General features: G+C 48.3%; 1 protein-coding gene across 1 annotated transcript in view; it reads left to right on the plus strand.

Annotated features, from left to right (window-relative positions):
- SHROOM4 (shroom family member 4) overlaps window positions 1–26,930 on the plus strand; it is a 134,587-nt gene that overhangs the window by 55,512 nt on the left and 52,145 nt on the right. The window contains exon 2 of the mRNA XM_036739875.1: window positions 5,203–5,354. Within this exon, the coding sequence (XP_036595770.1) occupies window positions 5,203–5,354 (152 nt within the window). The remainder of the gene's footprint in view (window positions 1–5,202; window positions 5,355–26,930) is intronic.

Raw genomic sequence — 26,930 nt, forward strand, 5'->3', positions numbered from 1 at the left:
GGTGGAGTCCAGCTGTTTGTATGCAGTACTTGACCAAGATACATGCAAACATACATATACGCATGTGGCTCTGGGAGCTCATGGATGTTGGCTGTCCCTCCAAACCTTATCTTGGGCCTCTCTTCCACATCTCTCCCACCCCCCATTCTTCTGTTCTGGGCCTTCTAGATTGTTTGACCTTACATGGATGCCCAGTGAGCATCTGGGGGTCACTCTCACTACGTCTGGCTCACCTGCTCTCCTGGTCATCCCCAACACCTACATCTTTTGCACAGTTCTATACATCCTCCAATTGTATCTTCTCCATTTCTGTAGTCTTCAGATTTGCCTCATTTTTGGTGGCAGTACCCTAGGAGTACCATGGGACTTAGGGAACCTGGAGTAAGAGTCAGGAGACTTTTGGCCAACCCCCTTTTCTGCCTCTAGCTGTGTGACTTTAGGGAAATCTCTTAGCCTCTCTGGGTCTCAGTTTCCTCCTCCATAAAAGGAAGGGATTGGAGCAGATCAACTCCAAGAGACCATCTAGTTGAAATAACTTTGGAATGCCCTATTCCCTGTCCAGGCGAGATCAGGTCAAGCTCTTCATGGAGGGCCAGACAAAACCAAAATCATAGATTGCTGGCAAGTACTCGTCTTGTCCTTAAGTTGATAAGCAGAGCAGGGAAGACCAGTGAGTGGCTTCCTGAATGGAAGCATCTGTTCCACTGTGAAGAGTCATCATCTGTTACTGTCACTAAGGCTGTATGAAATTACTGTTTGGTTTACGATTGTCAGTAGATCTGGGCAAACATTGGGCCTGGCTTCCTGCTCTGTAGAAATGGAGGATGTGTGAAGATTCAATCGCAGTATCATTTATCAACAGGTGCTCATGGATTTGGTTAAAACACAAGATATTAGGGAGACATCTGGAGTTTCCTGGCACACAGAAGATGGTTAAGAAATGTTTGTTGAAGTAAATTGCCAGTCAAGGTAACGCAGACCCTAATGAACATATTGGCTCATTACTTTTGCTGCTCGCTCACATTGGCCTGACTCTGATCTCCACCTGATGCCAGCTAGCTAGCAGGGCTGCCCTGCACCTGAGAAAGCAATGGGAACTGAACGGAACCTCCTCACTAGTGACTTTCTGGGATTCCCTTGGCTCTCCTGTGTTGCCCAGTTTCTAGAGCTGAGCATGGCTACTGCTGCTGCTTCCATTTTGGGCAAAGATGCTTCCTGAGCAGCTGGCCCTGTGGTGAGCATCAGGGAAGTAGATGATGTTCCAGCCTGGGCTGGCCAGTGCCCAGGAATCCATTGACAGGCCACAAGGAGAAGGGGTCTCCTTAACAGGCCACCTCTGACTCTTAACCTTCTTTTGCTTTGAGACCACCTATGCTAGTCCAAACTCCTCATTTGATAAATGAACTGAGGCCTGGAAGAGGTAAATGATTTGTTTGAGGTCATTTAAGGGAAGGGGGTGGGGATAAGCATCCTAGGTGTGCCAGGCACTGTGTTAATATTATCTCATTTGATGGTAGGTGCTGTTATGATCCCCATTTTACAGCTGAGGAAACTGAGGCTGACAGAGGTTCGTCGACTTGCCCAGGGTCACACAGCTAATAAGTGTCTGAGGCCAAGCTTGAACTTGAGTCTCCCTGACTCAGGCTTGGCACTCTCTCTACTGTGCCACCAGCTGCCTCTTGGCGAAGCATTCAGTGAGTTAATTTCCAAGTATTCTGTCCACTATGCCATGCAGGTGAGGGCTAAGTTTGTAAAGAAGGCTTATATAGTGGTCAAAGCCCTTTGCACTGAGTGAACTCAGGTGGAGCCTCTGAAATGTGACTTTTCACCATTTGGCAAGTCTTTATTAAGCACCTAGTAGGTGCTAAGCTCTAGGGGTACATAGAGGATGGCGGTATGGGTTACATTAGCTCACTGGTCAGGTCCTTTCCAACTCAAATTTTGTAATTTCATGAACTGAGGTCCCCTGATTCCAAATTATGGGCGCTTTCAACTGTACCTCATGTCCTTTGATTTTGAAGCTTCATATAAGAGGTTCAGCAAACACTCTCACAAAATTTCTCCAGGTTTGATAGTCAGCAGAGTCAGCTTTGGAGGTGTTAGACCATGGACCCGATTCAGTATAGCCATTCATAACAAAGAGAGGAAGGATGAAAGAATGGTGACTTTGGGTGCCCAGCATCCAGGTAGATTGCCATCACAGTGAACTTCTGGCTGGTTGCCCGATCCTATGTGAGCTGTGTGATCGTTGTTGGGGGCTGGAAGGTAGTGTTAGAGGTGAGGAGGAGTGCTTTCCTGGTCAAGGACTTAGCCTCCAGTAAGTGAGCACTGGGACCAACAGCATGTTGTAAAAGTAAAGCTACAAGGAATATAAACCCCTCTAATGATCGAAAATAGTAAAATTCTGTGCCTAGTCCTATGGAATGAACTCACAGGTACTGCTCACAGTGATTCCATGAGGGGCTCCCATGGACTATAAAGGGCATACAGCTCATAAAAAATAGAGCTCGCCTGGGTCATAAATTCCATTGAAAACAAATATGCTAACTAGAATCGTTAATGAATCATTGAATTAACAGTAATTTGATTAGAATTTGGAAGGGCTTTGGGGGAAAGAGTTAAGCGGCCCCAGCTCTCTTCGAAAAGTTGTCCAAAGATGTATGAGTTGCTGTATTTTTTTTGGAGGGGGAGAGCAAGGAGTGGGGCTTTTTTCCGTTGTAGCAAGCAGGGGTTTTCCGCTCACCTTGGGACTCCACCAGGTGTACCTTGATAGGTAAGCAGACCATCTGGACTTGTGGTAAAGCAGTTCTGGCTCTCAGCCACACCCATCTCTCGTTTGACCGGGGAGTTTATTGATTCATAGAAGACACGTACTTCTTTTTCACTGCCGCTGTTGGTCTGATTTTGGGCAATGGAGTTGCCCATACAACTGTGACCCAGGCTCTGAGCCAGCCAGCTGAAGGTGGTCTGAGGCTGTTAAGGGCTGTGCTGTTTTATACATAGGTACACATGAGGAACCAGAATCAGCTACTTTTGAGTCTCCGAGTTGTGAGTGGGCCAGAGAAGGAGGGACACTCAGAGTTGAGTAGAATCCTAGCCCTTCTGGTGTCAGATATACATTCATGCAGTCATCAGGAGCTCTGGCTAACTGCTTCTGTCTCCATGTTCCTTCTTCACCCCCAGCCCTTGCCAAAGGCCCAGTCTAAGTAGCCAGCATCATTGCTACTATGATGGGAGCCCTTCTTTCTTAATGGAACGCCCCCAGAAATTTGTGCATGGACCTCTTTTGATGAGGAACCTCAGATCTTCACTCCCAGAAGTCATAAGGCAGGCATAGGGCTGTTCTAAGAGGATTGGGGCAGAACAGATGGAATATTGGACTTGGAGTCACCCATGCCCATGTCCTGGCATTCTGGGCAAAGTCTCTTCGTTTCACTTGCTCTCCGTTTTCTCAACTGTAAAATGGTGACAGTAATACCCTCCAGGGCTCTTGTTGTGGACATCACATGGAATACCAACCTGAAGTGCTTTACAAACTTGAAGCATTGTAGAGATGACACCCTGTTCTCATCTTTTTGGATGGGGCTCAGAAACAAAGAGTCCTTGGCCAGTTACTGCTGTGCTTCCATTCTCCAACAAGCGGTGCTACCGGTGGAAAAAAAATCGTCATTTTTTTTTGTGGTCATTCAACAGTATTTGGATGTAAGATCATTGTCCGTAGGCCCATAAAGACACCCTTGATATGACTTCCTAGTAGACAGGACAGGGAGCAATTGGCCCCCACCTCATTTTAATCTCCTCCTCTGCTGTGTCTTTGCATTCTGAAAGCTTTTCAGAAATTCTGAAATTCCTATAATGCAGTTGGGAAACCACACTGAAGACTGGATATAGGAAGAATCGAAGAGTTACCTCACTTCCCCATCCAGATAGAAGGATTCTTCTCAGGGAACATGGAGCATCGCGTCTCATGAGAATGCTAAGGGCAGGGGCTGAGTCTTCCTCTGGGGTTGCTGGGCTGCACCTTTGCTGTGATTCTAGCTGTCAGGATGAGGGAAGGGCCACCAGTTCCCTGGAGACAAGAGGCCATCTGCCGCATATTTTGTAGAAATTAATATATGCTTGGAACATTGTCTTAGAGATTGACTGGTGGTAAGCCGATCAGTGAAAGAGAGATAGATTTGAACCCATGTCTGGGAGGATTCCAAACCTGGGAAGTGGGGGGGGGGGGGGAGGCGGGGAGTGGAGAAAAAAGGTGTAGGGCAACTGGCTGAGACACAAAGGGGAGGGCAGCGAAGATCCTGGGCCTCGGAACTGTGCAGAGGGGTCTAGGTCAACAGAATCGCCCAGACTACATCTGCAATTTGCGGATGTCTAGTGCACACGTCTCTGGAGAATCCTTAGCTGTCTGCTCTGACTGCCTGGTGCCACGTGATGCTGCTCGTCACCGGGTGATGCGGCTAAGGAGGCTCTGGGGCCCACCCTGGGGGGATTGGGGAATGCAGCCGGTGGAGTCTGGCATTTGGCCTGAGGCCTTGTTAATTAGGGGCTTTGATTGAAAAGGTCTTTGCTTTCACCCCACTCCAGGCTAGAATAAAGAGAGATCTCATTTGTGTAATGAGCCAGACGAGGTAACAGTATCAGTAAGTATTGAGAACAAGTTTTGCCAGAGATAACTGTCATGTGGGTAATTGGATTGCTTATGTATGAAAAAAATACTCATGTCTGCTCCACTTGGGCCAATACATCCGCCTAAGCTGGGGAGAGTGTCGAAGCATTGGCGAGGAATTCCAAGCCTAGAAAGGACCTTGGAGAGATCTCTTGGGGTTGGTTGGGCCCTTTTTTGTGGCTCCTTTGCCAGGGGTGCTTTTCTAGTAGCTGAAGAAGGCCCTCCGAGCCCTCTTACTCTGTGGAAGTACTGTTTGAGGCTAGCCCTGGGGGACAGTGCAGGACGGGCCATTTAAATTCTTTTGGAAAATGTAGGGGTTCTGTCAAGAACACTGGCCTTGGAGCCAGGGGATGTGACGTCTCAGCTCAGCAACTTTCTGGCTGTGCAACTGCTGGCAAGTTGCCTCAGTTTCCATGTTTGTAAACTGGGGTAATAACATGGGTCTTAGCTCCCTTTCTGGGCTGAAGCAGAAGCTTTCAGGAGATGAGAGGCAGGCTGTAAAATTTTATATCGATGTTTTGTTCTTTGCATCCCAGATTGAAGATGGAGGCAAGGCTGCCCTGTCCCGGAAGATGAGAATTGGAGATGAGCTGGTGAATATCAATGGTACCCCGTTATACGGCTCCCGACAAGAAGCCCTCATCCTCATAAAGGGCTCCTTCCGAATCCTGAAGATGATTGTCAGGAGGTAAGGTGCAAAGAGGCCCCTTATGCAGATTAACCTCGAACCCCGGGCAGTAGCTATGTGGCTGGATGCTGGATCTCTAACAGGCACCTACAATTTGTCGGCTTCCAGTTTGAATTAGGGTAACACGTCTGCTAGAACTAGGACTGCTAGGGAAGAGGTCTTAGCCAGAGGTGACTTTTCCATCCTGACCTGAAGCTCTCAAATGCCCCACTTTTTCTTGAATTGGCTGTTGAAGAAAAGCAGGCTCATTGCTACAGATTGGGACCTCTCCGGGATTTCTTGGCCCGAGGGATTCTTGTTCCTCTATTGGTACATTTGGGACATGGGAACTCCATCCACCATTGCAGATGGTGACCCACCTCTGACTTGGGAGATACATCCTAGTGAGGGGTTGAGGCTCAGAAAGGGTAATTTGGTTAGTTTTAAGGCAGAATTTGAACCCGGGTCTTCTTGATTACAAGCTCTGTACTTTGTGTGTTATACTATGCCTCCTTTTCTCGGTCAGTGCTCCCCAGCAACTTCTACTCAATGGCTTGAGGCCATCACCTGGTTCTTTTCGTATTCTAGGGGTAGCACTCTGCCCATCCCGTTCTCAGCCCATAATTGGCCCATGTCCTTCCCCCCCGGAAATGTCAGCCCTAAGGAGCCAGGTGCAACTGGGGCCAGACTGAGTTTGCCTCCCACCCACTATCTGGCTGTTCTGCCTTTTGGTTAGATTGGTTAGATCAAGATAATCCAGGATTTGCTCTGCCTTCTTCCCCTTGGCTTTCTTCACTTATTTTTACAAATGTCATTTCCCCTAGTAGAGAGTTAACTCCCTGAGGGCAGGAACTACTTCTTTGTGGTTTTGCTCTTTGTCCAGAGGAGGAACTTAATGAGTGCGCACTGCCTTGAATTTGGACAGTCTTAGCGACCACTCCTGCTGCGCTTCAGGGTTGGCAAAGCCATTTCCGATCTTGACCACAGTTGACCTAGAGGTGGATCTTCCAGCATCCCTAGGAGAATATTGGCATCAAGCAGCAGCTTTGGGCTACACTGAGCAGTTTGCCGTCTGTCCCTTTACTTCTCTATTCTAGGATTTTGTACCCATGGTTTCCGTCTTAGGAAAGTCCAGCCATTTGGCCATGTTCATCTGAGTTGTGTCTCTCCCCTAAACAAGGGTTTAGCAATCACAGGCCTGGTGGCTTCATGCCCCTGGCCGTCTCCTCAGTTATCTTGGTTTTCAGTGACCTGTGAAGCCACATGCTCAATCCATTGTCCCAGGATGAAGATTTGACTCAGTTACAAATCAGAAGTAGGGTAGAAGTTGAGTTGTGTCCCAGAAAATGGAAAAGAAGGAAAGTGGGGGGCATTTGGCCAAGTCCCCAGAGGACTAGGGATGCCCTCTACCACATTCCTTACACATACCTCCTGCTCCTACAGCAGCCCAGTTCTAACAGTGAGAAAGGCCTTTCTTACACTGAGATGAAATCTGCTCCTCCCCCCACCCCCTGGGACCAAGGAGAAAGTGCATCAATCTGGCTTTCTTTAGATTACATTCCAGCCCATTGGGATCAGTTTGAGTCTTCAGTTGGTCATCTAGTGCCCTGGCTTTCCATCCCAGCAGCATCTCATGAAAAGTTGGTAAATTCTGTGCCTCCATTCAGGTAGTTCTGCCTTCTTTTGTCATTGCTAGCATTGTCCTGTCTGCCCCAAGGTGTGGGCTTCTTCCTCCCTTCATCTTTGTCTCACCACTGACATGGCTAAAAAACCCCAGATCAACCCATTTTAGGTCCTTAGCTCCGTTTTGCTCTGGGGTTTAACAGACTTGATATTTTTCTTCCTAAACTGTCTGGGATCATTGAAATCACTACCTGAATAGGTTCTGGCTTGAGGTTTGTCCTCTGCCTACTCAGTTCTGGGCCTGCCTCCTTGTCCGTCTGCAGCTCCTGTCCAAGGGACATACTAACGAAGTTAATGGGCTGCCCAACCAGTTGCATGTGTGGGTGACCTATGTTTTTCATCCACTTTGTTTTTCTGGTACAAATGTTAGAACAGTCTAGTCTTTTTCAGGTTGCTGTTATTTTCATTTGGGAGGCCTTGAGTTATTCTGGGATTGGTTGTGAGCATAGCCCCAGGTCTTCCTCAGACATACTGTTTACATGGGAGGGGACCCAGGATGGGACTTTCTGTAGGAATCAGTATCCAAATACCCAAGAGCAAGAATCAGTACCCAAGAGCAGGGGCAGGTGTGTGTGGGGGGGGAAGGCCTCTAGTTCTACATGGAATGGGATTGGATGGGCCTGTTGTTTGGAGCAAAGCAGGGGCAAGGGGAATTGCAGAGAGACAGATTCATGTGCTTTGGGAGATAGTGAGTCCCCTCGACGGAGGAAGTCAAGTGGAGGCTAGAAGGGGCCCTTAGAGGTCACCAAGTTCAACTCCCTCATTTTACAGAAGAGCTGAGGCCCAGAGAAGGGGAGGGACTACCAACTTAGCCAGGGTCACACAGTATCTGAGGCAAGATTCAAACCCAGGTCTTTGGGACTGCCAGGTCTGCTCACTAGGCCACCCTGCCCCTCTCATTGCCCTTGTTCAGGTCTCTTCTGGCTTTGACATTCTCTGAACTCCTGGGCAGAGTTCTGTAAGCCCAAGTATCTGCCCCAAGAAGATACTCCGGGCTGCCCTCTCAGGGATGACTTTTTTTTTGGCTGAGCTTGCCCTCTTGTGGCAGGACTTAGCCTGTGCATGGTGTGTGCGCCACCCTTCAGGACCGGTTTCCTCTTTTGTTTCTTCCAGCTAATTATTAGCAGCAGACATAATGTGGGAGAGGTATTGATACTGCCGTTTGAAAGATGAACACTGAAGCCTGGGGAATTCAGGTGACTTGCCCAAGGTCACACAGCAGATATCCTATGGTTTGGGATTTTGAGTCCTGCAGTCCAACCTCATCATTTGACAGAGATGGAAACAGAGGCCCAGATTTGGGGGCCAGGGGTCAGGGAGTAAATGTCAGAGATGAGATTTGAAGCCAGAACCTCTTACTCCTGATCCTTGGCCCTGGTCCAGTCTTTCCCATTCACTTAGAATCATTGTTTTGGAACTTCATCTAATCTGACAGAGCCGGAAACTGAGGCCCCAAGAACAAAGTGATTTACCCAAGGTCGCACAACCCGGAAGTTTTTGAGCAGGTACTAGGACCCAGCTCTTCAACTCTCTGTCTAGTATTCTCTCCACTGAGCCACAGTACAGCTGTATGCTAAAGGATGAGTGGGAAGACCAAAGAAACCTGAAAAACGTTCTTGTTTAGCCTGAAGGGATGGATCAAAGAAACTGGGAAAAAGGGGAGGGGGGATGGCTGTGGATCAGCCTGACAGCCTGGAGCTAGAACTGCCCCATTTCACAGATGAGGAAATGGAGGTCAGGGGAAGGGAAGGGAAGGGAATTGCCCATGGTCACATGAGCTTAAGTGCCAGAAGTGGGATTTGAACCTGGATCTGTTAACTCTGAGCACTGTCTATGAAGTCCTATGAAAATAATGACTCATACAGCTGTCCATTTGTGGAGGGCTTTTCAAAGTGTGTTGTCTAACTATTGTTGATAATAAGGAAGAATTTGGATGGAATGAGCATATAAGAAGCGTGGTACACAGTAGGTGCTCAATAAATGCTTGTGGCATTGAGGTGAACTGAAAGATGGAGGTTTGATTGTAAGAATTGTAATTCAGGTGGTTAGATTTTGACAACTAGAAAAAATTGCATGGAAAGCTCTCAGCCCCTTCCCTTACTGTAGCCCTGGCCTAGCCTCCTGGGCCCCTGCTCTGAAGAGCCTCCATTTCCTCTCACTGGTTTTAGTGAGTCGGTCAGTGCCTACTATGTGCCAGGCTGTGATAAATGCTGAGGGTACAGAAAGAGGCAAAAGGCAGGCTAATAGGGGATACAACATGCAAACAAATCTATACAAAGTGACCCATAGACAGAATAAAGAGGAAGTATTAAGAGAAGTCAGATTCAGGGCTGAAGAGGGGGAGGGGAAGGCTTCCTGTAGAAGGGGGATTTTAGTTGGGATTAAGGGAGGCCAGGGAGGTCAGTAGCAGAGCAGAGCCTGGGGATGGTCAGAAGGAAGGCCCAGAGATGGAGAGGCTGAGCTCCCTAGATGGAAGAGGACATGGTGGGGAGTGAGGTATGAGAAGACTGGAAAGGGAGGAGGGGGCGAGGCATGAAGGAGAGCATCTTCTCTTTGCTCCTGGAGGCCCTAGGGAGCCACTGGGATTTATTGAGTAGGAGAGTAACCTGATTAGACCTGGACCTGTACTCTAGGAAAATCACTATGGTGGAAATTGGAATTATTTAAGCTTATCCAGCAAGCCTTTAATAAGTGCCTGCCACGTGCAGGTACCATGTTAGGAGCCAGGAATCCAGAGACCAAAGTAAAACAACAGTCCCTGCCTTCAGGGAGCTTTTGTTCTTCCTCTGAGGGGCCCCAGCATGGGCCTAAATGTGTATAGTAGAAGAAAGTGAGGAGGGAGAGAGCATAGACACCTGGCAAGACCAGGCCAGGGCATCTTTGCTGAGCTGAATCAGACAGGGATTCTCCGAGGCAACACTGAGGAGGTTCTGCATTCCCAGCAAGGCCACAGCTTGTAGAAAGGCAAAGGTGTGGAGGCAGGAGACAGGGTGTGGGGAGAGGGCCAGGTGCCTGCTTTGGCTGGAGATTTGGCTGGAGTCGAGGGCTGGCAAAGGAGAATCACCCGGAAGAAGTCTGGAGCGGTGGGGCAGAGAGGGACTGTGGGAAAGCTTTAGAGGGGCCCTGATTAGATTTCTGCCTTGGGGAGATGCTTTATGCAGCTGTGTCAAGGTTTCAGGGTAGGGGGAAGGGGAGAGGCTGTTAGGAGGTTATTAAGGCCTTGCAGAATCCTAGAGCAGCTTGACCTGGAAGGGGCCTCAGAAGCTAGATTTCCCAGCAATGAGGAGGAGCAGTGCTAATGCCAATGCCAGAGGCCAGAATGGGCCAGTTGCAGAGGGGGGCATTTTCTCTGCAGATAGAGATGGTTGTGGGCCAGCTCAGAGCCCTTCCTCCTGGCCAAGCCCCCATCCCATGCGCCATCCTGCCTGGCTTCCTCTGGAAGGGCCTAGGGAGGGACAAGCCCCAAACCCTTCTCACTTCCCCTTCAAAGTCCGTTACCTCCCACTGGGTTCAATCTTTAGGGTGCTTCCAGTTCCCTGTCCATTTGTAGGGCCTGGGCAGCCTGAGACCCTGGGAGTCCAATTAAACCTTTCACACTTGGCCAGGTCCTGCCGGCTTTTCTCCACTCACTTCCTTATTGTCAAGTAGATGGTGAGTCACACTCCCCCTGCCCCTTCCCAGGCGGTGAATTGGATCTGGGTTATGCTGTTTGGTTACTGGTCTGGTTTTTTTAAACTCACAGGTCCAGTAATCACAGAGTAAGAATGTCTAGTTTCTATGCCCATTTCACCATGTGCATGTGTATCAGGGTTGTGCCACATCTTGTGATTATCAAGCTCTCCTTTTGTGGGGGCCCCCAAAAGGCAGGAGGTGGGAAAACAGAAGAGGGAGTCTGGAAAGTGGGCCCCAGAGAGCAGGTCCATGCAATGTCTGCTCCTGGAGGACAGGGCCTGGGGAGTTTGAGGCCTTGTTATCACATCTGTCTTTGTATGCCCAGGACTTCTGCTGTGGGCAGGAGAGCCAGAGAACACTCATTCTGCCCATTTCAGGCTCAGTACTTGGTGCTTGAGTCCCTGAGTTCAGGGAACTTAGATTCTGTTGGAGGTAACAGCATGCCACAGATAAGGGAAATGGGGGGTTCCCAACTCCCTCTCCCTGGGGCCCTGTACTCCTGGGCAGATGTAGTAGGAAACACGTAAATAAGTCAGTAGGAAGGATGTGGCAAAGACAATGCCAGTAGGCTGCAGAGGCACGAAATGGAGCATCTTTCTCCTTGAGGACATATTCAGATGTTCCCATCACATCAGTTCTCTCCTTGAAGGGCCCTCCCCAGTCTCCCTGCAAGCATGATTTAACCATTTCCCAGCTGAGGAAGCTGAGGCTCATAACACTTCATGACTCACAGAGGGGCAATGGAACTAGGCTCCCAATGCAGTCCTATTTCTTTTACTTGGGTGATCATAGGAAGTGCTTGCAATAAGGCCCATGCTACAAGAAGATAATCTCCTAGCCTGGGGAGGATGTCTACAAGGGATCCCCAATCCATCTTTGACCTGTCAATGGGACCTCTAACAAAATGGATTTCCCAGTTTGAAAGAGGTGCCAGTGGTAGTAGCATGCAGTGTCCCTCAGAAGTTTTTTTCATTTGGAGTCAGGGCTCTCCCACTCACTAGCTGTGTGACTTTGGGAAAGTCAGGCATCCTCTCTAGGCCTGTGTCCTTATCTGTAAAATGAGGAGCTGGGGTCAGAGGGTCTAAGGTTCCTTCCTGCTCTGAATCGGATCCTTTGGAGGCAGCTCTTGGCTGGCTCTGGGGGGAGGGGTCTTAGCCTTCCTGGAGGTCTTCATTTGTTGGTTTTCTTCTGGCCTCTGTCCCTCCAGGAGGTTCCTTCCCAGTAGTCATTGGATGAGATGATCACTAAAGCCCCTGATGGCTCCCCCAGTCTGTGATTCGGTCCAGGCTTGGGACATTTAAGAAAGGGGGCTTCCGGTTCACATAGATGCTCCAGGCTTGGCAAGAAGATACAAACCTAATTGGAACTGGGCCTTAAGATTCATGCTGCCAGAGAGGGGAGGAAGGATAACTAGAGAAGTGGCTGCTTTGGGGGCTAAGCCCTTGTCATCCCAAAGCACAGGCCAGTAGGTGCCACTGGAGAGCATTGAATAATGTACCTTAGCTGGAGAAAGCAGCAGTTCAGTGAGAGAGAACCGGTTCCCACTGGGCCTCCTCCTGCTCTTGCTGCTGGCCTGCCCCACCCTATTTCTTCTGGCCTTCTCTCCCCCTCTTGCTGCTGGCCTGCCTGTTCTTGCTAATCTGTCCCTCTCCCCACTGCTGCTGGTATACCCCTATGCCCCTGTGGCCTGGCCCCCCTTTGGCCCCTGGCCTGGCCCTGTGCTCCTGTGGCCTGCCCCACTTTGGCTGCTTTACCTACAGCCGCCTGTGCTCAGGCCTACTCACTCCCAGGCCAGCTTCTTTACCTTTTACTCTGCTGCCTCTTCCATGAAGCTTGCCCTGACCACACAGTTCTTCCCCTGCCCCCTTATGTCTGTCTCCCTCTCCCACCCTCCTAGCACTCAGTCAGGGATTAATAATGGCAGAAGCCTTGTGACATCTCTTGCCTTAAGTCCCACTTGGGCAGGAAGCCTTCCCCCATCCCTCTTCATTCCCCGAGTCTTCCCTCTGGTAATTGTTTCCTGTTTATCTAGTTTGTTTCTACCTGTTTGCATGTTGTCTCTCCCACGAGAGCAGGAGCTCCTGGAGGGCAGCAGCTGGCCTTTGTCTATTTTTGTGTCCCCAGCACTTAGCATGGTGCCTGCCTACCTTGTTGTCTCAGATTATTTTGCCATTGTCTCATTTGGCCTCTTTTTACATCCTGTACCTCCCAAATGGCAGCTTCTTAAGGCCAGGGATGATCCCCTTCTTTTGGGGCGGCTTTCATGGTGCCTTACATCACTGACTCCCACATGATGAGAATTCCCAGCTCAGTCTCCGTTGCTCCCCTCTGCATGCCAAGTCAGGTGCTGGAGCTTGTTGATTCTCACCATCTGCCACCTTTCACCTCTATCCTTTTCTCTCATCTTGTACAGCCTTTACCCTCCTTTAGGTACTTACCATCTCACCTGGACTATTTGCAGTAGCACAAGCCCTTCTGCTTGCTCTCTCTGCTTCTAATTTCTCCCACATCTCTAATCTATCACCTACACAGCTGCCAAGTGGATAGTTGAAAACATCGCTCTGATCATGTGACTCACCTGCTCAGAAGTCTTCGTTGGCTCCCTAGTGCCTTTATGAAAATTGCAAATCCTTAGCCTGGCATTTAGTGCCCTCTATGGCTTCCACCTTTCCAGTCTTAGTTCCTGTTATTCTCCTTAACATACCTTCCATGCCAATTGAACCAGTCTCCCAAATGCTATTCCTCAGACAACATTCCTCATCTCTAGCCTCCATGATTTTGTAAGATGGTCTTCCAAGTCTGGAACAAAGTGCCACCTCATTTCTACCTTGGAGACTCCTCAACTAGGTGTGGGCTCCTTTCTACATGAGTCCCTCCCCCTGAGTTCTGAGCTCTCTTTCCCTCTTAAATGCAATGCCTCAGTGTTACCTTGTATAGACTTTATAGACTTAACCTGTGTATCTGGTGTCTTCCTCCAGGGGAATGTAGGCCTCACAAGGACAGGGGTTGCTTGATTTGGTTTCTGTATTCCCAATAGTGCAGTGTCTTATACATAGCGGGCACTTGATGAACATGTTTCTTGAATTGAATTAAGAAATCCACAGTGACAGAAATGCTGATTTGATTCCGTAAATGTGTTCCGAGTTTACCTACAATGAAGGAACTGCGCTTGCCCAAGGCCTGTATGGTGGAGATGGTGCTTAACTGGGCATCAGAGGCTTGGGAATCCAAGCACTGAAAAGTGGCCCAGGGCGCAGGCCGAGAGCCAACCCATCGCTCACGTTCAGCTTGCGTTGGAATCTAGCAGAATGCACCCCCGCTGAGGGCAGGGACTGGCAGGCACTTTAATTTCTCTGGTTTTCTGGGTAGTGTGCTGGGCTTGGCTTCATCAGAAAGATCTTTCCTCATACTTAGCTAGCCATTGGAGTTTCTCAACCTCTGTCCCTCGCAGGCTTGAAGAAATCATTGCCCCATCTTCATATGTCTCTGGATGGTGGTGGTGACCTTGATCCTCCTACTGGGTTGTGTTACCCTGGGTGAGTCACTCCATCTTTCTCAGCTTTGTTTTCCTCATCTGTGCCGACATCCTCATGGGTCTGTTGTGGGGATTAAATAGGGTTTGGGCTAACTGAGTCAGGAAACAAAATTTCCTTCCTTTGGCCCATCGATCAATCAGCTTTTAATTAAGCACCTACTTTATTTAAGCGCTTTAGTGGTGGTGGTTTTCCTTTGTGCTTGAAGGGGACCAAAATGACATTAGTCTGTTGGGTCAAGGTACAGTGCGTCTGACTTGACATGCTTATTTATGAAGCCAAGCTGGGGCTCTAGAGATAAAAGGCTCCCCCATGCTTACACCATGTCAGTGTGGGCCAACTTGGTGACTTCCACTGGATGAAGAGAAAAAATCCCAAGGGGCCCTTTAAGATGGGGGGCTTTGCCTTGGAGGATGTTTGAGGAAGCAATACACACACAACCTACATCTATACACATCCACACAGATACGTCCATACACATCCACATACAAACATACATCTACACACACACACACACACATCCACACAGACACAAACACACACACACACAGTTATTACCACAAGGCAGCTCACACAGGCTCTAGGTTCCAACGCTGCCTCATCCTTTGTTAGCTGTGCGGTCTTGGCCAGGTTACTTTACTGCCTCCACCTCTGTTTCCTTCTCTGTCAATTGATCTCTGGTCATAGGTATCATGGGAGCAGACAGGAAGACAAGGCTCATTCTGGACAATTGGGGGCAGAAAATATTTTGCCCAGATGCTCAGAAAGAATATTTGTACCTGTGAGACTTTGTACAAGGGGCCGAACTTTCCCAGGCCTCAGTTTCATCACCTGCAAAATGAGGAGGTGGGTAAAATGACTTCTGAGGTTCCTTTCAGCTCTAGATCTATAGTCCTGTGAACCCCCATTTTACCACTAGTACCTAGACTCAGAACGCAAGAGCTGCTCTCAGAGGCCGTCTGGTTCCACCTCCTCATTACATAGATGAAGACACTGGGGCCCGAGGAGATGAAAGGATTTGCCGAAGCTAACCCAGGCACCCGGGGTCCTCTGAGTGCAGAGCTGGCTGCCTTTCCCTTGTTCCCCACGGCCTCCCTAATAAGGCTGCTGTAAGGCTCCAATTAGATGATGTATGTGGAGAGCTTTGTAAACCTTCGAGGGCTCTCTAAATGTGCCCTGTTGTTGTTTAGTGCCTGTCATGCATTTTTGCTCTCTTGGCTGAATCTGGCAGTGCCTAGTTAGCACCGAGGCCATGGAGGAGTCCTCGTGGAGATACATGTGGCCAAATGGAGGCATGTCCAAAGAAGGGGGGCATGGCTACAGAGTTGGGGTGAGCGTGGCAGAGTGCCCTGGATGTCACCAAGTCAAAGTTGAAGGAGCTGGAGGACAGGAGACTTAGGGAAGGGGCTTTAACTTGGGGAGCCTTGGCAGAGGGGCCGATTTAGGCTAGATATCAGGAGAGTCCTAATGATGATAGCTGGCACAATTGAAGAATGCAAGGGCTTGCTTTGGGAAATAGTGAACTCCCCCTCACTGGAGGGCTCCAAGTAGAGCTCAGATGTTGACCTGTTGGGAAAGCTTTGAAGGGGATTTTATTCTTGTTCAGATACAGATAAGACTAGCCCTTCCAACTCAGAGTTTCTGAGGTTCTGGTCAACTTAGTTAAAAGACCATTCTTCTGCAAGGCAGAGGGGAATTTGTATGCTATCTATCTGAGTATCTTTGAAAGGTGGAAAAACTAAAAAGAAAGAGAGATCAAAGAGAAAGTGAAATTAGATAAAATGGAGGAAAATAAATGACTGTTTAGGCCAGTTATCAGGGAGGTAAAAAAGCCCACCTTTTTGGAGAATTATGAGATTGTGGTACAACTCTGTGAGGGAAGTAGTGGAAATCCTACCATCTGAATCATTCTGTTCCGACAGAGGACAATGTACTTGAAAATACATCGTTACATAATTGAAGGAGAGGCCCTGCTCCATCCCTGAGGAATAGACTGGATGTGACTTCATCGGCTTTTCCTTTTCTAATGTTGTTGGATTGTCTCAGGGAAAATCCTTAGTGATTATTTTTGTCAGGTGACTAAAGCTTGACTCGAACACAGGAATGTAATGTTAGGTAGATAGATGGCACCAAATTGGGTGGGGTGGCCAGACAATTTGACTTAAGTGAGAACTTGAAGAGGTGCATGCCCATCAGAAACACACAATGACTGGCCTTGCCCAGGGCCACAGTCAAAGCACAACAAATTATGAGCCAACAAAGTGGGTTTGCTGATAAGAAAGCAAATAGACAGAGTTAGGTATAGACCAGAACGCAGAACAGTCCACATTTGTCAGACTAGAGCACTGTATTTGGGACTTCACAACGGGGTGTTGGCCATCATTTTATGCCTTTATCTCTCACAGATTCAACTTTCAACCTTGGTTAAGTTCTCGAGAAACTGGACCTGCAATTTAGGCATACTTCCAGCAGGAAGAAGTAGTGTGCCACAGCCACGTAGCCCTTATGATAAGACTTAAGATGCAGGAGGTTTGACTATGGTTAATCTGGAGGCGGTTAATCTGGTTTAACAGATCAACAATTTTTAAAGAAAATGAACGCTTAGGGTACAATTTGGTACCTTTCCTGCTAATACTTATCCACCCTTCACTCTGGTAGCTTAGAACCTGAAGCCTTTCCCCAGTGGCTTCTTCAGCCTTTGGCCTTAGCCAGTCAAAGCACCTCTGGGCTGCTTGTCTCTCAGCCTAAGCCACCAGCAATCTCCTCACTTGCTTCAGATTTCTGAGTTAATCACTGGAAAGATCTTAGCAAGCCTTTCCTACAATCTTTTTACTTCCTTTTGTCTGTATTTGAGAGAGGAAGAAGAGACCACCATTGCTACCTAGACAAAGAGCTCTGCATCCCCCCTGGGGGACCCAATCCGTCCCTAAGGCTCCTTTTCCCTCTGGGTTCCTTTTCACCCTGTTTAGGGTTATGTACGGGTTCTCCCTTCTCATCAGCCTTGGCTGTACTTAGCTAGAGAGAGGGCTGAACAGGGACCTCTCTGGAGTGGGGTGGGGTGGCTTCTCTAAGTTGCTGCAGATGCTTCCACTCCAGACACCCTCAGATAGAGTTCTCCCCCAGTTGGCTTCTTCTCTAAGGAGCTCACACCCTTACGTGGAATAGAATATTGTGAACAGAAATTTCACAAGGATTCTGAACAGGCTTAAAACTTTTTTCTATCATAACTACTAAAGAGGGATGTGAAGACCTTGGTGAGGGTCCAGAGGAGCGCCACTATAGTGATTAATGGATAGGAAAATGGGAGTCATGAAGACATTTTAAGATAATGGAGCTTATTCAACTCAGAGAGGTGTTCTCAGAGCTTTAAAAATAGCTATTGGCTGGGGGTTGCGGGGGAGTGCTGGCTTGATCCTTCTTATGTCAGCTCTGATGTGACCTCCACAGAGAGGATGGCCGACTCCAAAAAAGAGTAAATCAGATCTATGTGTCGCCAGCTGAGTCTGGGGTATTTGTTTACAAGACAGGAAGGGGCAAGTTAATAACTGTGTTAAGGTTTTTGAAAATGTCCTCCATTCACATACTGTTTTGGGGGGAGTCACAGTTTTCTGGCATTTGACTGGTTAATAAGAAAGGCAGGTTTAGGCCTAGCACTACCCACTCTCCTACCCCTCCTTCTAGTGTCTTATGGCCCCCTCTCCCTCCTTGCTGAGTCCTACCACCTCCTGGTCCCCCCTCCCTTCCTGGGCCCCACTACTTCCTGGTCCCCCCTCCCTTCTTGGGCCCCACTGCTTCCTGGTGCCCCCTCCCTTCCTGGGCCCCACCGCCTCCTGGTCCCCCTCTTCCTACTCTCCCCACACTCTCCCTGCTGGGCCTCACCGCTTCCTGGTCCCACTGTCCTTAATGAGCCCCACTGCCTCCTAGGCCCCCTCACCCTGCTGTGTCCCACTGCCTCCTGGGACCACTCTCTCCAGCTGTCAGCCCCTTTCCCTGTCCAGGTCAGGCCCACTTCCTTCCTGTTGGGCAGTTTTCTTTTTTTTTTTCTAGAAATTATATTTACACAGATTGACCATTCTAGAAAAAATGGGCTTTTGATAGACACAAAAAATGGCAACCAGCTGCTCATAACAATAATAAAAATAATTCATACAAATAAACTTGGGAGCCCCCAGGGTACAGGGCTTGGAGCCAGAGACCTTGGGTTTGAATTCCAAGTCTGTTCCTTATTATCTCTGTGATCTTGGGCCTCAGTTTCTTTTTCTGTCAGATGAGGGGGCTGGATGTGATGGTCTCTGAAGTGAGCCTATTTACCCAGGCTAGGGCCTTGCCCCACCCCCAGCTTCCCAGTAGATAAGTGTGAGCACCAAGGGACCACCTTGTAAAGCACTTTGCTCTTGAATTGATCACTGGCACTGACAGAGACAGCAGAGATGAGTTTGCATTTGACCAGGGCTCTCTGAAGGGCCTGCAATGGGGATATTGGCTCCCCTTGGGGAGGGGGCCTGGTTAACCACTTCCACCCAGATGTAGTAACACCTCCACTGCTCTGCCACCTGTTGTTGGCCCGGGATGGCCTGACTGCGCTGGGGGTCTGGTGCCTAGGCCCCAGCCCATTTTGCTGCTGCTTGGCCAGACTTGCAGCCCAGAGCTGGAGGTGCAGAGGCTGCTGCCAGTAGGCCATGGCCGCTCAACCTCCTGTCCACTTGGGTTGGAAAGCCAGGGCCCTGCTTTTGGGGGACTTCTGTATGATTGAAAGCGTTTTCATAATAGGAGCCCCATGCTCCCTGAGGAGCCCGGAGACTGTTCAAGGAGACTCTCAAAAATGAGATCCAGCCAGAGCCTCGCTCACCACCCACAGGCAGGGGAGGCCACCTCAGCCCTGGTCAGGTGGAGCTCAGTTTCAAACATGAATCTTGGACAGTGCCCGTGTTCAGAGTCTAGAAGGAACTTAAGACTGAGTTATTAACATCTGTGACATGTAAGGCACTGTCCCTTGCCCTCAAGGAGCTTATATCCTACAGGAGACAATTACATGTGTACAGAGAAGTCAAATCCAAATGGACACAGAGCAATTTTGTGGGGATTGAGGGGTAGAGGCAGAGATCAGGCAGGCCCTCATGGAGGTGGCGGCTCCTGGGTTGGGCTTGGAAAGCAGGAGGCAGAGGGGAGGAGAGCATGCTGGTATCCATCCATGCCATGGCAGACTCCTTGGTGCACAGTGGTTGGGCCTCATCCTTGGGCAGCGGCTTCTGACATCTGCTCCTTTGGCTTCCAAGTTGGGCTGGGCTGGGCCGGGTTGGGGTGGGATGACTGGAACCTTAGAAACCATTTGGCCAACACAGGAGGGAAGTAAGGCCCAGAGTGTCAAGTGACTCACCTGAGGTCACACACATGTTACATGGCAGAGTGAAATTTGAACCTGGCTCATCTGTCCTCTCAATCCAGGACTTTTTTTTAGTGCACCCAGCAGATTCTGGTCTCCCACCCTTGCCCCGTGTACTTTTCTTTATGTTTTAGGGCTCTCCAGCAAATTTTTCCAGGGTTCGCTCTGATAAGGTCAGAATGGCTCATGGATGGATATGGGGTAGTGCTCTGTGTGCATGGGGATGTGTGTGCATGTGCGCACGTGTGTGCATGGCAGGGGATGGGGAATTGTGGACTCATGATTCCAAAGCCAGGAACATGGCTTGCCTCTCCTTTGGCTCTTGGGTTTGGGTGGAGCTCTGAATTCCAGCCTTCTTCCTGCCTTCCCTAAGAAGGGCAGAGGCTGGACGGCTCAATGGGCATCTGGATAGTAGGAATGTTTTGACTGGGGTCACATTGCAGTAATTGCTAATAGATAACCAAGGTGGCTTTAGTGGAAAGTACACCAGCTGGGAAGTCCAAAGACCCAGGTTTAAATACTGGCTCTGGCACTTCCTACCTGAACAAGGTTCTTTCCCTCTGGGCCTCAAAGGAAGGGGTTGGACCAGACAGCCCCTGAGGTTCCTTCCAGCCCGAGATCTCAAAGCCTCTTCGGTGGCCAAGCCTCCTTTCTTGCTTTCTCGTTTGGTGTTCTCCCTGTTTACAGCCATCCGCTGCTACTCTCCGCTCCCATGATGACTTTTCTTTTGCTGTTGGCCTCCGAAGGGCTTTGTCATCTCTCAGAAAAGCTGAGCCCAAGTGGCAGTCTCCTGCTGTTGCCATGAAGTCTGACCTCCAAAGCGTGCAGGACTCAAGATGGCAGAGATTTACGGCAAGCAAGTACTTTAGAGATGAGTATTGTATAAATGTGCGTTGAGTTGAATTCTATGATCCAATGAGCTGGTGACATGCATTTTCCACACCTTTGATGAATCCATGAGCTCACTGGTGTGGTCCATGGCCCTTGGCATGTTTTCATCTTATGATATTCTGGTCTACATCTTTCCTGAACTTTGTCATGATAAATTGGCCCAGTGTGCCAGCGATCTTCCCCTGGCCCTTGTTGAGTGGGTGTGGAGAGCTCTAAGCATCCTCTCTCACTCTCACTATGTGACCGGTAGCAACCCCTAAATGACACCGCCTGCTACTAGTAGGGGCTTAATAAGTGTTTGCTGGTTGACAGATTGGGAGCAACCTCTATGCTTTTTTGCTCAGCTGTGCCCTTGGTGGGATCTTACATTTCAGTTCTTGCACGGGAGGCATTGGTGATAGTTCCCTTAAGAGCACTCACGCCTGCTGTGCGTGTTGCCCTGCTTTCGGTTGCCCTTTGGGTCACTGGTAATTTTGATTCTTCTGAGATCATGGCGTGTCTTGATTTATAACTGTATAGCGTCAGTGGGAAAATACGTGGGTTCCAAGGATGGGTTTTGGCAGCAAGGAGCAGCTTGAGACTCCTGAAAGCATCATACGGTTGGTGTCTCAGAGGACTGTTGGCCCCCTTGATGTATTCTCTTTCCTTGGTAGAACATGGACTCTTGGAGGGCAGTGTATCCCTAGCACTGTGCCCAGCACATAGTGAGTATTCCACTGCTCCTTCACACATCTGTTCTCCTCCCCCTAGTCAATCTTGGGCCCAGCTCATTGTCCATCTCTGGTACCTGACTCAATACTGACGGATGAGCTCAGTGGATTGGCCACTCGACCAAGTATCATAACTCAATTCACTTCAGTTGAGCAGTTCACATGATCAACAAAATGGAGGACTAGATGTTTTCTCTGTTCTCACAACCTTGAACTTCTCCAAAACAGAAACTGTATGCCAGAGAGAAAGCAGCTTGAATTATCTCTATGGTCTAGGACACCTGGAACCCAAAAGAAGGTAAAAAACAAAAGAAAAACTCCATGAATCGATGCCTGCCTTGTGCTCATGCAGCAACCCCCCCCCACTCCCTACTGTGCTACCGCAAGCAGCAAGACTGCACAGGATGCCCCAAGGACCCAACCCAACCTTGCAACGAGACCCGATCTTGCACTCTGGCCCCCTCTCTCTTTCCAGTGCCCACAGTGTGGCAGCACTCTATGCTCCAGAAGATTTCTACGGGAGAGCAGGGAATGGGGGGAATAGGGCAGGATGGGTGTAGGCCTGAAATAGAGCTCAACTCCTCCTGAGACCCAAATCCTCTCCTGCTGCAATGGCACCAGCCTCACAGCTCTCTGAACTGCAGAGCCAGAGAACCAAGGGTGTGTGTAGCGGTTGGGCAGCCTCCACCAGCACTGAGGGAAAGAGCCCAGCATCCAGCTGGGACTACTCTTGACCTCCCAAAAGTCACTTGTGGTAGAAACCTAGGCTGGTGAACCATGAATTACCCAGAGTGTGAGGGGACTGAGATGGCTTGAAATCCAGGCCCCAGGGAAACCACCACAAGAGAGGAGAGAGTCAGAAAATGAGCAGTTGGGGTTGAGAGGAGAGAATAAGAGGAGAAAACTGAAATGACTAGAGTTCAAGAAGACACATCAAAGACCTTAAATATGAGCAGATAAATCAACAGGTGAAACAATTAATAAGAGAAGGCAATCTGGCCTCCAGATCTATTAAATGAATTCAGGCATCTCTGAAGAAAGACTGAGAAATGAGGGGAAATGCCCCAAAGCTGGAGGAGATAGAGGATCAATCCCATGGCAGGATGCTGGAATCTGCGATGGGAAGGCAAGTCTCACCAAAGAAATAAACAGAGAGCAGTAGATTGGGAATGCTAATACCCAGAAGCAAAGGACAATCTGGAAGAAGAAAGGCAAAAACCGAAGAACATTAAAAGAAAATATGCTCACTATGCCAGCAAAACATACAGAGCTATAACTTTCAATAGTGTGGATGTGAACACATGCGCCCAGTTCAGGGAGCTCGCTATTTGTACTAATCAGGACCTGGTTGTATTATTGTACAAGGATGCTACAAAGACATATGGAATCCCCATCAAGGCAGATGACCCATTTAGAGTAAGATCCAGAGATTTAGGTGTGGCTCTTTGCCTGTTGATCCTTTAACAACCCATTTGCACCATACTCTTTGCCCACCAGTCACCTGAGTTGGGCACATATTCTTCACATCAAACTTTGATCTATCTCTCTGCAGCTCGTACCCATTGTCCTGTCCAAGCACATCAAGGCTAGTCCCTCTTGTACGTTATAGTCCCTTAAATTCTTGAACACAGTCATCATCCTCTCTTGAGTCTTCTCTTCTCCAGGCTAAACATTTCCACTTCCTTCCCTCAGTTTTCATATGGCATGACTCAGATGAGAACTTTTCTATTAATGTGGCTAGGAGCAACAGGAGGCCAAATAAGCCAAGAGTGCATCCCAACTCAGCCCAGACCAAGCCTGACTGCCTGCTTTGTCCTTGCCATGGTGGCAGGGGAAGCGAGTGGGGGGAAAATTAGACAATGTTAGGGGCTTCTGGTCCCCTTGATGTTTTGGGTACTGTAGCCAGAATGGACTTTGTTTTCTTTGAATGACTCAGCTTGCCTCGTCGAGCTTCCCTGGACGCTGGGGCTTGCTCTTCCGGGTCAGGACCAGAGCTTCCTGTGTGATGAGTCGTGGGGCTGGCTGAGGGGAGGTGTGTTAACGTGGTCTACGCTGGGGGAGGGGCCAAGTCAAGAACCAATCGGCCCTGGTCGTTCAGGCGGCGCTTGATGATGTCAAAAACTCTATAAGAGGGGCGAGGACAGCTTGAAGATCCTCCTTTCCTTTTCCGGTTGGAGCCAGAGACGCCTACAGCCGAAGCTGAGCTGCCGGTAGCAGAGCTGACTAGAGGCTAGTGGGTAATCTTCTTACCATAGAGGGGAAGCATGTATATGATTTTGCCTTATACCATCTCGCTTCTCTGTGGCCTCCTAGTTACTCTTGTGAGGCGGACTTATTGGGCCTGGAAGCTTTTGATGAAAATATCAAAATGGGGACGCTGGTTTGTGGGATTGTTACTGTGGAGTGTAAATACATGCTTTAGTTCTCCTGCCTTCTGCCTAGAGAATTCCTTATATCCTGCGGTTCCGGACCTTTTAGGCACATATGAGATTCTCTTTGAAATCATAAATTCTGCCTTCCTAATATATTTGGCGATGAGGTGGATGGGATCGCTAGATATAGCATCTCTATTCAGAAGCAGAAGAACTTCAGAGGAAGAGATGAATATCCCAGGGTGGGAGGATCCATTTTATTCCTCCTTAGCAAAGGAATTGGCTAAAAAAGCCGGACCCTGTGAAAACTGGGAACCAAGGCTACAGAGAGGAGATCCTAAGGATTTGGAAAGGTGTTTACAAGAGGTTGGGATTCAGTCAGGGGCATCGCTATCTAGGCAAAGCTGGATAGTGTTATCAGCCTACCGGCTAGTATATGAAAGATTGAGATTAAGTGAAAGAGATGGGGGCACTCCTACCCCACAGCAAGAACGGGAATCTCAGATAGCAGGAGAACAAATTGCTGCTCAAGAACCCACTGACTCAGATGAGAACTTTTCTATTAATGTGGCTAGGAGCAACAGGAGGCCAAATAAGCCAAGAGTGCATCCCAACTCAGCCCAGACCAAGCCTGACTGCCTGCTTTGTCCTTGCCATGGTGGCAGGGGAAGCGAGTGGGGGGAAAATGAGACAATGTTAGGGGCTGAGAGAGAAAACGCTACTAGGGTTGAGGACATCCCTCGCACAGAGAATGGGAGATGGTTAAATACTCAGACAAGCGTTCGTCCCGTAGAGAGGAGGAGGACAGAAACCCGAGGTGGCAATTTAGTTACGAGGGAATTTCAGGAAGATTTCTCACCACAAGAGGTCACAGATATTTTGAGTAGATTCAGCCAAAGAGTAGGAGAACCATTAATATCTTGGATGGTAAGGCTCAGTGATCAAGGGGCCGGTGGAATATTAGTAGATAAGAGGGACTGTATGAGATTCATAGGTATCAGCCACGATCCTCTAGTTCAGCAAGCTTTTAGGGAACATCATCAGCGAGGAGATGATGCTAGCAGGACTACTCTGTTGGCATTAGCTGCTGCGGGATGCAATAAGAGATATACTAATGATTCTATGTGGCCCACTGAGCACAGACCCTGGTATTCACTTAAAGATTGTATCATGAGACTAAAGGAGGAAGTAATGAAGACTGCTATTATGACGGGAACTGCAGACAAATATTACAATGATCCCATAGGAATCCCTCATAGGAATTTAATAATTAGGACAGCTCCCCCTGCTTATAAACAACTAATTTTGAATCTGTTACTTGGGGAAGTAGGGACCCATCTTACAGAGGTGATAAATAAGATTTTACAGTTACATGACTTAGGAGACTGGGGAAGGGATAGATCTCCTCGAGAGAGAAGGGTGAATAGCCAGCAAACTTGGCGCCAAAATGGAGTGACAAGAAAAGAAATGTTCACTGCTCTATTGAGAGCAGGGGTAGGTTTTGAAATGATAGATGGCATTCCAACCAATGAATTGTACAGGATGTACCGAGATAAAGGACTCGATAACAGGAGAGATAGGGAAATAAGAACTGCTCCTGCAAATGCTACAGATGGTGAACCTTCATACCCAAGTGAATCACATGCCAGGGAATACTAGGAAACAGGCCAGGCCCCAGCCCAAATTAAGGAAATATGTAAGCTGGATTGCAGACCTCACATTAACTTGACCATATATTGGAAAAATGGGTCAAGTACAGTAACTAGGGCATTAATAGACACTGGGGCCGAGGCCACCCTTCTCTATGGGAATCCAGACAAATTCAGCCATGGAACTCCTATTACCATCACAGGACTAGGAGGGACTGAAATATCAGCCAGACAAGTTAAATTGATGATGAAAATTGGACAGTTGCCCAAGAAAGAATATAGTGTGGTTATTGTGCCTATTCCTGAATACATCATTGGAATAGACATTTTGAAGGGTATGACCTTAAATTTACCTGAAGGGAAATACCAATTTGCTGTGAGGAAAATAGGCATTAATGCAGTCTTAGTGGGGAAAATCAAGATGGATCCAATCACTTTGCCCGAACCTTCTGAAGTAATTACTTTGAGGCAATATCGTGTGCCAGGTGGGCAAGATGAAATTGCCAACGCTATAAGAGAATGTGTTGAGGCAGGAGTGTTAGTCCCTACAACTACTCAATGGAACAACCCTGTCTGGCCAGTCCGAAAGTCAGATGGGACATGGAGGATGACAGTAGATTATAGACAGCTGAACAAAGTGACTCCTCCCTTGTATGCTGCTGTTCCAGACACGGTTACTTTAATAGAGAGAATACAAAAACATGAAGGGACTTGGTATGCAGTTATGGATTTGGCCAATGCCTTCTTTACGATCCCAATAGACCCCAAGCAATGGAACCAGTTTGCTTTTACTTGGCAAGGCCGACAGTATACATTTACATGCCTGCCACAAGGATATATTCATAGCCCAACTATTTGCCACAGGATTGTAGCTGAGCATTTGGATGAATTAAAGCTACCTGGTATACAGCTTACACATTACATAGATGACATCATGATACAGGGAAAGAATATAAAAGAAGTGGAGGAGAGTTTAGCATTATTAACTGACCATATGAAAAGCAAAGGATGGGAAATCAACCCCGCAAAGGTTCAGGGGCCAGCTCAAACTGTAAAATTCTTGGGGATACAGTGGAATAGAGGACTGTGAGAAATTCTCCCACAAGCTCGACAAAAAATTCAGGATTTTCCCACCCCTACTAATAAGAAAGAGGCCCAAAAGTTCATAGGGCTATTTGGTTATTGGAGATACCACATCCCACATTTGGGACAGATTTTAAAACCCTTGTATAAAGTTACCAGAAAGAAATATGAATTTGATTGGGGCCTTGAACAAATTAGAGCTTTTGAGGAAGCAAAGGCTGCTATACAATTAGCTCTGGACTTATGGCCTATGCAAAATGGGCCAGTGGAGTTACAAGTGACTGTACAAGATGACTATGCAAATTGGAGTCTGTGGCAAAAACAACAGAGCTGAAGTGTACCTTTAGGCTTTTGGTCAAGGAAACTGCCCTCATCTGGAGTGCAGTAGACACCTTTTGAGAAGCAGCTGTTAGCTGCATATTGGGCTTTAGTAGAAACTGAGCAACTAACCCTGGGTCATGAAGTGATATTAAGGCCTGGAATTCCAATTATGACTTGGGTAATGAGTACCCCAGCTTCTCACAGAATTGGACATGCACAAGAGGCGAGCATAATCAAATGGAAGTGGTATATTCAGAATAGGTCCAGAGCAGGCAAAAGTGGAGTTTCTGCTTTACATGA

Source organism: Trichosurus vulpecula, chromosome X (genome assembly GCF_011100635.1).
Source record: "Trichosurus vulpecula isolate mTriVul1 chromosome X, mTriVul1.pri, whole genome shotgun sequence".
Taxonomy (NCBI): Eukaryota; Metazoa; Chordata; class Mammalia; order Diprotodontia; family Phalangeridae; genus Trichosurus; species Trichosurus vulpecula.